The sequence below is a fragment of the Sprattus sprattus genome, assembly GCF_963457725.1.
Source record: "Sprattus sprattus genome assembly, chromosome: 2".
NCBI classification, from domain to species: domain Eukaryota; kingdom Metazoa; phylum Chordata; class Actinopteri; order Clupeiformes; family Clupeidae; genus Sprattus; species Sprattus sprattus.
The window spans coordinates 68,725,298-68,736,435 of NC_137921.1; the positions used below are offsets into that span (position 1 = coordinate 68,725,298).

Here is an 11,138-nt window from a genome sequence, read left to right on the forward strand (position 1 = left end):
TCTCTTTCTTTCTTTCATCTCTCTCTCTGTTTCACTGTCACTATACAGCTCTCTATTAAGCTAGCAGATCTCAGCTGCACTCGCTGTGTGAGTGTGAGTGAGTGAGTGTGTGTGTGTGTGTGTGTGTGTGTGTGTGTGTGTGTGTGTGTACTTATGTACATGTGTAAGTGTTTGTCACCAGACACAGAAACAACCACTCAAAAAACACATCAAGGTGCAAATTGTGACACATCGTTACCTCAAACGACCCAAGATTCTCACACGCTCAAACAGTTCAAAGCACACAGATGTGTTATATTTATATTTAGTTGGTCTACTGAACTCATGAAACCTCTGGCTGGCTCTATGTGTCTATGTTAATGGCACACAACGCTACTGGTCATTAGTGGGAGTGGACACTGGACACTGGACACTGGACATTGGGGGCGGTAAGAGGTTAGTGTTGACCGTCAGAGGGGGAAAAGTGCAGAGGACGCAGTTGATTGGTTAAGACAGACAGGCGGCATCCTCGGTTGGCTGCAAGAGAGCGCCACTGATTGGCTTAAGGGGGTGATGAGGAGGTGGAGTAGACCCAGGGGGTGGGGGTGGGGTAGGGTGGGTTGGGGGGGTCAAGACTGCAGACAGGTCACGAGCGAATCCAGTCGGAGAGGTCAGAGATATTAGAGATGGCGGAGAAGAGCGACGAGGGGACGGCACACAGAGGTTAGAGAGAGAGAGAGGGAGAGAGAGAGAGAGAGAGAGAGAGAGAGAGGGAGGAGTAGAGAGAGATGGACAGAGAGAGAGAGAGGGAGGAGTAGAGAGAGATGGACAGAGAGAGAGGAAAAGACAGAGGAGCAGAGAGATGGACAGAGAGAGAGGAAAAGACAGAGGAGTAGAGAGATGGACAGAGAGAGGAAAAGACAGGGGAGTAGAGAGATGGACAGAGAGAGAGGAAAAGACAGAGGAGTAGAGAGATGGACAGAGAGAGGAAAAGACAGAGAAGTAGAGAGATGGACAGAGAGAGGAAAAGACAGAGGAGCAGAGAGATGGACAGAGAGAGGGAGAGAGAGGGAGGAGTAGAGAGATGGACAGAGAGAGGAAAAGACAGAGAAGTAGAGAGATGGACAGAGAGAGGAAAAGACAGAGAAGTAGAGAGATGGACAGAGAGAGGAAAAGACAGAGAAGTAGAGAGATGGACAGAGAGAGGAAAAGACAGAGGAGTAGAGAGATGGACAGAGAGAGGAAAAGACAGAGGAGTAGAGAGATGGACAGAGAGAGGGAGAGAGAGGGAGGAGTGGAGAGATGACAGAGAGAGGAAAAGACAGAGGAGCAGAGAGATGGACAGAGAGAGGAAAAGACAGAGGAGCAGAGAGATGGACAGAGAGAGAGGAAAAGACAGAGGAGCAGAGAGATGGACAGAGAGAGGAAAAGACAGAGAAGTAGAGAGATGGACAGAGAGAGAGGAAAAGACAGAGAAGTAGAGAGAGGTGGACAGAGAGAGAGGAAAAGACAGAGGAGCAGAGAGATGGACAGAGAGAGGGAGAGAGATGGACAGAGAGAGGAAAAGAGAGAGGAAAAGACAGAGGAGTAGAGAGATGGACAGAGAGAGGAAAAGACAGAGGAGTGAGAGAGTCGTGTGAATGGCAGACAGACAGACGCTGGTGGTGGCCCCTCTCCTCTCCTGTGGAGGAGTCTGGCCCTTACTTGGGCCTGAAGGAGTCCGAGGCAGAGGCAGCAGCGGAGGCCGAGGAGGCCGAGGAGGCGTCGGCAGGAGGCAGGGCGGAGGCGCGGCAGGAGTGACCCGAGGCCGACAGGGAGAGCCCCCGCTGGTGACGCAGGCGACTGGGGGCGCAGGCCAGCACGGCCGAGGCGTAGGCAGACGCGCTCGTACCGCAGGCCGACATTTCACTCAGGCTGAGGGGGGGGTGAGGGAATGTGTGTGTGTGTGTGTTTGTGTGTGTGTGTGTGTGTGTGTGTGTGTGTGTGTGTGTGTGTGTGGATGATGAGGGAGAGAGGGGGCCAAAGAGAAAGAGAGGGTATCCATTTTTTTTACTTGGAAATGCAAAGGAAGAAACTGAATATACTTACAAACATAATATAAAATATATATATATATATATATATATATATATATAAAAAAAAAGGAAGTCAAACAAAGACAACGGCAAAGTCAGCAGAGAAGAAAATAACAGAAGAAAGAAAGAAAAAGTGAAAAAGAGAGGGAGAAAGAAAGAGCTTGAGTGACAGAGATGGAAAGAGAGATACAAAAAAAATAAATAAAGAGAGGGGGAAAAAGGGTGTGAGTGAGAGAGAAACAGCAATCGAGAGAAATAAAGAAAGAATAGATTGGAAGAGGAAAGAACACGCGAGAAAGAAAGAGGGAGAGAGAGAGACAGAGACAGGAGAGAGAGAGAGAGAGAGAGAGAGAGCGAGACAGAAAGAGAGAGAGAGAGAGAGAGAGAGCGAGACAGAAAGAGAGAGAGAGAGAGAGAGCGAGACAGAAAGAGAGAGAGAGAGAGAGAGAGCGAGACAGAAAGAGAGAGAGAGAGAGAGAGAGAGAGAGAGAGAGAGAGAGAGAGCGAGACAGAAAGAGAGAGAGAGAGAGAGAGAGAGAGCGAGACAGAAAGAGAGAGAGAGAGAGAGAGAGAGAGAGAGAGAGAGAGAGACAGAAAGAGAGAGAGAGAGAGAGAGAGAGAGAGCGAGACAGAAAGAGAGAGAGAGAGAGAGAGAGAGAGAGAGCGAGACAGAAAGAGAGAGAGAGAGAGAGAGAGAGAGAGACAGAAAGAGAGAGAGAGAGAGAGAGAGAGAGAGAGTAGTGTGTGTGAGAGAAGCTGGCTGTTTGTTGTAGGCACACACAGGCACAGCTGTTGTGTTCAGTGGGCTTCAGTGGCAGTGGGAGAGATCAGCGAGGCACAAGGAACAGGGAGATCCTCTGGAGTGGAACACACACACACTGCGCTGTTCCTCAGGATCTAGCCACAGCTCAGGTCCAAGTTTAAAGCTTGTGAGCCAGGGAGGGAGTGTGTGTCTGGGGGGGGGCGGTGTGTGTGTGTGTGTGTGTGTGTGTGTGTGTGTGTGTGTAAGGTTTCTGCCCGGACTGCACTGGATGCTAGCTTTTGGGTTGGCTGTGCTCTGGCCTACAAAAGGTACTCACTGACAATAACTCACCCTGGGCTGCAGTTCACCACTATCACCACTAGGTGCTACCAGAGGGCATGTGTTTTTCCAATCACCTTTGTTTGTTTCTTGATGGCTTGTGATAAGCTAGTGATTTGGGAAGGGAGGGACTACGTTTAGCATGTTCAGAGTACTGGGAAAATATGCTGAGGTCTACAGTCTGTAGTCCAGATTATAAGGGCAAAGATCGATCAAAGCAACCATCTGATACACACACTCATGGTTAAGTTTGTTTTGCTTTGGCTTGTTTGAGGGGAAGAGTCTAAAAGAGACTTTTTGACTTGAGGAAATCCACCTATAGATGAGCTTGTATTTGACTCCAAAGGCAGCCATGTTCACTGGCAGATGAACGGGTGGCCTAGATTATGGTGCTGTCTGGCGTGAAACATTCCAAACTCCAGTCTGCCAGGGAGACCAGATGTGTGAGTCTCTGTGCCCAGACAGCCTTGGGCTCATGGTCACTCCTGTAGTGTGTGTGTGTGTGTGTGTGTGTGTGTGTGTTTTGTGTGTGTGTGAGACCTACCTGTTCTCCTTGCCATTCTGGATGACTGAGTGCCTGTCTGTTGCGTTCCGCTCGCTGCACACATAGGTGTTCCTCCTGGTCATACCGCTGGATGCCGTGCTCTGAAGAGAGGTGTGTGTGTGTGTGTGTGTTTGTGTGTGTGTGTGTGTGTGTGTGTGTGTGTGTGTGTGTGTAAGTGATTGTGAGTGTCCATGTGTGTTTGAGGGCAGTGGGGTTGAAATGCACAAAAAAAAAACACATACATGGTCAGCCAATGGCTTCTTCAGACAGCACTTCATCTAATGTCTACTTGAAACCCTGCTTATAGCTTGCAAAGACTCTTGGGATAGGCCCGGGCTTTTGAGACTAAAATGTAATTTTTTTAAAAACGCCAGAGCTACTCAATCTGCTGGTCTCTCACAGGTTCTAAGCTAGTTGACACATGCTGCAACATCAGGCTAACCTCAGCCAGCACCAAACACCAGCCGTTAATGCTTAATAATAATAATAAATAATAATAATAATAATAATAATAATAATAATAATAATAATTCATTTTATTTTTAAAGCACTTTTCATTCAAAGGAATCTCAGAGTGCCTTAAGGCTAGCAGGATTAGCGCCTGTGTACGTCTCACACTTCAGTGAACCATCAGTGTCGTGTTTCTCCCCTCTTACGGTCTTCAACGGGGGATTGACAGCTAGCATTTGAGGGCTAACGATGGGATCTGATGTGGCGAAGGCGGTGTGGTGTGGCAAACTCACGCCGGGGGTGGCAGTGCCCTTCTTGCGGTCGGGAATGTCGGCCTTGTTGGGGTTGTTGGCGTTGCCCAGGAGGGGGCTGGCGGGCGCCACGCCTCGGCTGCCCGAGGAGCTGGACTTGCGGGGCTGTGCACCTGACGACGCCTCCTCCTTCAGGTCTCCGTCGGCCGCCGTGGTCTGGCTGCGCTTGGGGCCGCCCGCCGAGGGGATGGCCGGGCCGGCTGGAGACAGAGAGACAGAGAGACGACATTTCAAACTCCTTTACTTAAAGCAACTATTTAATTCCATTGTATGTATCTAGTGCCAAAACAATACCATTGTCTCCAGGCCCTTTATAAAACCCAGGGCTTGAACATTTAACAGCTTTAAATTATCTTAAAACATGGTTAATAAATAACCAAAAATGTGAGCATTAGTGGGTCAGTAGAACTTATATATTGGGATTTTATTTTATTTTGTCAATGTTATGTTTGATATACAGTATATATTAATGCCTTTTTTAAGTTGTTTAGCCATTAACACTCTGGCAGGGGGACTGCCAATGTAAACTAGCCTACACTGTCCCTCTTCAACAAATAAACAAACTGAAACTGAAACTGAAGCTGAACCAAAGCATAATGGCAAGGGAGGAAGGAAAAAGAAACCTCCCTGTGAACAGGAAGAAACCTCGAGTAACAGGATGCAGGATACAGCTTACCACTTTTCTGAGGTGAGGTATTATGAGCGTAAACGCCATTGCACCTGTGCTACCTGTTGGGTTTGCAAGGCTCTAGCATGCCTTAAAGGGACTACGCTAGCTTGCTAGTTTTGGACCTAAACTCCTTTATAACAGCTTTAAACAACGGATGACACTTTCTCATCCCCCGCATGAATAAAACACTTGAGACTAATGATCCTGGCCACAATCCTTACATAGCCAGTCCTGCCTCATTAGCAACCCATGGCCTGTCATCATCTCCAATCACACACAAGAGCCCTCAATCCCTCATACAGGAATGGAGAGAGGGAGGAAAAGAGACAGAAAAGGAAGGAGAGAAAGGGAGAGAATAGGAGAGGGCCAGGTCAATGAAGAAGTAGAGAGAGTGAGTGAGTGAGTGAGTGAGTGAGTGAGTGAGTGAGTGAGTGAGTGAGTGAGTGAGTGAGTGAGTGAGTGAGTGAGTGAGTGAGTGAGTGAGTGAGTGAGTGAGTGAGTGAGTGAGTGAGTGAGTGAGTGAGTGAGAGAGAGAGAGAGAGAGAGAGTAGTGTGTGTGGGGACAGTGAGGATAAAAGGGCATTTCCAGGACACTTGTCTGCCTAGCTGTAGTTGCGTAACACATAGTAGTAAAGAGGTCTGAGGAGCTGATGCAGAAACGCTAAAAGCCGGCGAGAAACTCCACATCCTTGTCACTTCTTATGGGTGGCTACGTTCTGTGTTCAACACGGCCATTAAAACACAGAGAACTGTGCACGGTGCGCTAACGCTGTAAGATGCCGTTAAATAACACATCGGCCCATCAGCATCCGAGGGTTACCTTACGGGCGAGATGTAGGCACGAGAGTCACGGAATGTCTTTGGAGAAGACTCTAGAGAGGTTTTTGGAGGGGCGGGTGCTCACCCTGGTCGCTGTAGCGCCGCTGCTTCTGATTGGAGGAGATGCTGCGCTGGACCTTGAGGTGCGAAGGGGATTGGCCGTTGTTGTGCTCGCTGTTGGGCCGGGCCTTGGCCAGGGAGAGGTTACTGCTTGAGCTGGAGTCACTGGCCTCCTGCTACGAGGGGAGGAAGAACAGAGAGAACACACACACGAACACACACACACACATAAGTCGGAGCATGCATTTAAACACAAATCATATGTCAAGCTCACACATGTATGCAAATCTACAGACACACACGCAAAAACCCAGACACACAGTGTATTAATAACTCCCTTGATGAGTCAAGCACTATATTTAGAGTACGTTAGTCTTTGTTTTACTATTTCTGCTTAGTGGGCCTTAAAAAGCAGCAGCTCTTTGATGATTCAGACGCTTTGTTGACCATCCCCTGTCTAAGCCTCACTCAGATTCACTTTAAAACTTAAGGAAAGCCCCATCAGACAGCCTGCCGACAGACAGATAGACAGACGCAGCCACTCGCGCTAATAGCGTTTTAGCACTAATATTAAATTCACCTAATAAAAGGCTAATTCAATGAAGTGGACTGGATCAGGAGGAAGAGAAAGAGTCACGAGAGAGAGAGAGAGAGAGAGAGAGAGAGAGAAAGAGAGAGAGAGAGGAAGAGAAATGAGAGAGAGGAAGAGAGAGAGAGAGAAATAGAGATAGAAGGAGAGAGAAAGCGAGAGATAGACAGAGATAGGGAGAGAGAAATAAATAGATAGAAGGAGAGAGCGATAGAGATAGACAGAGAGAGAGAGAGAGAGAGAGAGAGAGAGAGAGGAAGAGAAATGAGAGAGAGGAAGAGAGAGAGCGAGAGAAATAGAGATAGAAGCAGAGAGAGAAAGCGAGAGATAGACAGAGATAGGGAGAGAGAAATAAATAGATAGAAGGAGAGAGCGATAGAGATAGACAGAGAGAGAGAGAGAGAGAGAGAGAGAGAGAGAGAGAGAGAGAGAGAGAGAGAGAGAGAAATAAATAGAGATAGAAGGAGAGAGAGTGAGAGAGGGATAGAGAGAAAGAGAGAAATAAATGGAGAGAGGAGAGAGAGAAAGGGGAAGGTTATAAAGACTGAAACTGAAAGAGGCAGAGCCGACACACAGCATGAGAGAGGATCAGTGCTCAGCAGGAGAGAAGCAGCTCCAAGGGAAGGACACACACACACACACACACACACACACACACACACACACACAGGGCTGTTAGGAGCAGCTCCTCCGCTGTGTGTGAGGGCAGGGCGTGGGCAGGGCGTGGGCATTCCACAGCACAGGGGCTTCATGCAGTAGCAGGTGTGTGTGTGTGTGTGTGTGTGTGTGCAGTCTTGTCAAAGCTCACATCTTTAACTCTCTGGACTCTCTCTATTTACACTGGTCAGGTATTAGTGGATGAATATACCAAGAAAATGGGATGTACAGGGACTTACAGGGTATTTTGCACTGTGTGTGTGTGTGTGTGTGTGTGTGAGAAAGAGAGACAGGTTCTCTCACCTCACTGTAAAGTAACAATAGGTTTTGTCACCCGTCAGTGACTATGCATATATGTGTGATGTCAAGGCTGGTCATCTCACAGGGGGTGTTACTGTATGTGTGTGTGTGTCTTCACGAGAGAAAAGTCAAGTCTGTGAAGTGTGTGTGTGTGTCTCACCTCCGTGGACTTCCTGCCCAGTAGCAGGTAGGTGGCGGTGATCTCGTCGTACTTCATGCGTGTCAACGACTCGTTGATCTCCTCGCGCGAATAGCCCATCCCCACCATGATGTCTGCCGGGGAGAGAGGAGGAGGAAGAGGAAGAGGAAGAGTCGTTACCACACCTGCCCATCATCCAACTACACCTTCTCCACACATGAGTGGAACCGCCCTCATATATTATGGAACCTTACGTCTGTAGGGTCTGCTAAGGCGCCCGCACTCGTCATTCTCATCTACAGCGGTGCAATCATAACGGTACGGTCTGATCAAAATTACGCCGATAAGGACAGAGGTCGAAAAAGCACAAGAGTTGCACCATCAAGTTAACATTTATAAAGATAGAAGACAGAACAAAGTACAAAACACGAGTTGCACTAACAAGAAAGGTGCACCCGTGGGCTTGTGAAAGTGAAAGTGAAAGTCCTCTCTATGTGTTGTGAGTGCTCTGCCACGCGCCCCATCTCAACCCATCAGTGTGATGCTGATGCTGATGCTGGACTGGAGAGACTCAAGAATCACAATCATCACACTGGCTTTAATCAGTGGTGCTTGGAGTAGGTATTCAATTCAATTCAATTCAATTGTATTTGTATAGCGCCATAACAATACAATTGCCTCTAGGCGCTTAACAGAGCCCAGAGCCTAAACCCCCTAAACAGGAACAGCAGATAGGAGATGATCTTTGGGGGTCTACACTCATTCACTGTTGTTAGTCTGGTCAAATCCCACGAAACACTAACGTAAAGTTAACTGACAAGAGCAGGCGTCCCACTGCGTCAGGTCATTCAGAGCGTCTAGTGTTCAGAGCGTCTAGTGTTCACGTTTAGTACTGCCGGGGGAGACTCCTCCATCTCGTGAGGAGAGTGGGTCTAATTATGATCTCTGTTACGAGCGGGAACTCCACTCCTCTGCACCACTGCTCCGGGGACCCCCGCTTGCTTCAGCTCATTCTCATTACGCACACACACACACGCACACACACACACACACACACACACACGCACGCACGCACACACACACACACACACACACACATACGCACACACACACACACACACACACACTTGGCAGTGCTACCCTACCTAATCTGACATGCAAGGGGAGTTCCACGGACACACATTCAGCCCATCATTTTGGAGGCTTAATGAGCCATTGGGGAGCAGAGAGGAGCTGATCTCATATCAGACATTTGAAACAAGAGAAATAGGAAAGAGCCCAAATAAAATGAGCCAAGATGGCCGCCGCTGCTGCTCCAATCCATCAGTAGACGTGGGGGACATGGCTCTAACGAGGAGTCCTAGGGGTGGGCAGAAGAGCTGCTTTCCAGAAACGTAATGACGCAGATGTTAAGAATCTCTCAATGACCTGAGCCATCGCCGCAATGAATGCTAGCCCACGCAACACAATTCCCCACTTAGACTCACTTTGAGGCCCCTCTGGGCATTATGGTGGGCCATAGTGGATAGGGTGAACCTGAGGGAGGTATACTGTGACCTCTAACCCACTCACTCACTCACTCACTCACTCACCTCACTCACTCACCCACCCACTCACCCAACTCACTCACTCACCCAACTCACTCACTCACTCACCCAACTCACTCACTCACGCACTCACTCACCTCACTCACTCACTCACTCACTCACTCACTCACTCACTCACTCACTCACTCACCCAACTCACTCACCTCACTCACTCACTCACTACCTCACTCACTCACTCACTACCTCACTCACTCACTCACTACCTCACTCACTCACTCACTACCTCACTCACTCACTCACTCACTCACTCACCTCACTCACTCACCTCACTCACCCACTCACCTCACTCACTCACCTCACTCACCTCACTCACTCTCACCTCACTCACCCACTCACCTCACTCACCCACCCACTCACTCTCACTCACTCACTCACCTCACCTCACTCACTCACTCACTCTCCCACTCACTCCTCCATATCTCTGACATAAGGCCCCCCCCACCACCACCACATGACTAGTTGCTAGTTGGCAGAGAGGTGCCAGAAGAAAGTAAGAGGCACACACGGGGTCATGACGCGTTCAGAACTAAAGGAAGTTACTCTGAAGCAAAACTAGCAAAATAACCACAACAACAACATCGCCACCACAAAGAGGCGAGAGGTTAGATCAGAGGTTAGATCAGAGGTTAGACCAGAGTTAGACCAGAGGTTAGACCACAGGTTAGACCAGAGGTTAGACCAGAGGTTAGACCAGCGGTTAGACCAGCGGTTAGACCAGCGGTTAGACTGCGGTGGGCATCTGTGGTGAAAAACAAACAAACAAACAAAAAGACAGACAGACAAACAGACAAACAACCTCCAGTATTAAGACACAAGAGGTTAGGCTGCAGTGGGCGTCGGAGTCGTACCTATTCTCTTCTGGTCCGTGATGTCAAGCTCAGGCTCCGTAAAGGGCTTGAGATCTTCCTCATCACACCCAGCATTGATCCACCGGTCCTTCATGATTTGCTGAGAGAGAGAGAGAGAGAGAGAGCGAGAGAGTTAGAGAAAGAAAGAGAGAGAAAGAGAGAGAGAGATTAAGAAGATGATTTAGACTTCTGCTTTTCCAGAGTACACTGCCGCTGCAAAGTTTGGGGTCAGTTTGAAATTAAAAGGAAAGCAAATGAAGTATTCTTTGACTTAAGCAAAGCTTGACGGACACAATCATTTATTTCAATTCAAAATCAGAACTTCTAACCTTTTCAATGTATTTATGCCACATTCCTTATTCAAATTCATTCCAAGTATATTTTCATGGAACACAAGGGGAAAAAAAGGTGACCTCAAACTTTTGACCGGTGGTGTATATTTAAGTTACCGTGTTCTTGTAAGCCCATCATCTTTCTCATGTTATGTACTTGCATATGTCAGCGTGGTCCAGTCATCCCAGTGAAGCTTATCTGACTGTAACTCTGATGGAGAGAGGGGAGTGGGGCAGTTTGATCTGCTTTTGTGACTGCGCACACACACAGACTGAGTGAAGACCATGGAGAGAAGGAGACAGGTGAAGGGGAAGAAAGATCATTCTGGATCGTTTCATCATAGCATTCTGTTGATGTTTTTTTTTCTATTGCCCGTCTGTCTGTCTGTCTGTCTGTCTGTCTGTCTGTCTGTCTGTCTGTCTGTCTGTCTGTCTGTCTGTCTGTCTGTCTGTCTGTCTGTCTGTCTGTCTGTCTGTCTGTCTGGCAATCACCCTTTCTAGCACTCTGATTGTATATATGGAACATGGTGTGTGTGTGTGTGTGTGTGTGTGTGTGTGTGTGTGTGTGTGTGTGTGTGTATGTGTTATGTAGTATCTGGCCTGTGGTGTTGATTAGGTCTGCGCAATCCATGAACAGAGAGGACCACTGACGGCCCTCAGGCTTTATGCAGAGAGAG

The 11,138-nt window shown here is 48.2% G+C and overlaps 1 protein-coding gene across 5 annotated transcripts in view; it reads right to left on the minus strand.

Annotated features, from left to right (window-relative positions):
- The window catches only part of LOC308360544 (MAP/microtubule affinity-regulating kinase 3-like), a 32,469-nt gene that overhangs the window by 10,983 nt on the left and 10,348 nt on the right, over positions 1-11,138 (minus strand). For 4 of the 5 annotated variants that reach the window (XM_080832512.1, XM_080832510.1, XM_080832511.1 and 1 more), the window contains exons 6-11: positions 10,130-10,229; positions 7,696-7,808; positions 6,015-6,165; positions 4,423-4,640; positions 3,680-3,780; positions 1,684-1,893 (exon numbers count right to left, since the gene is read on the minus strand). In XM_080832512.1, the coding sequence (XP_080688638.1) occupies positions 1,684-1,893; positions 3,680-3,780; positions 4,423-4,640; positions 6,015-6,165; positions 7,696-7,808; positions 10,130-10,229 (893 nt within the window). The remainder of the gene's footprint in view (positions 1-1,683; positions 1,894-3,679; positions 3,781-4,422; positions 4,641-6,014; positions 6,166-7,695; positions 7,809-10,129; positions 10,230-11,138) is intronic. The other variant, XM_080832513.1, reaches the window with a different exon arrangement.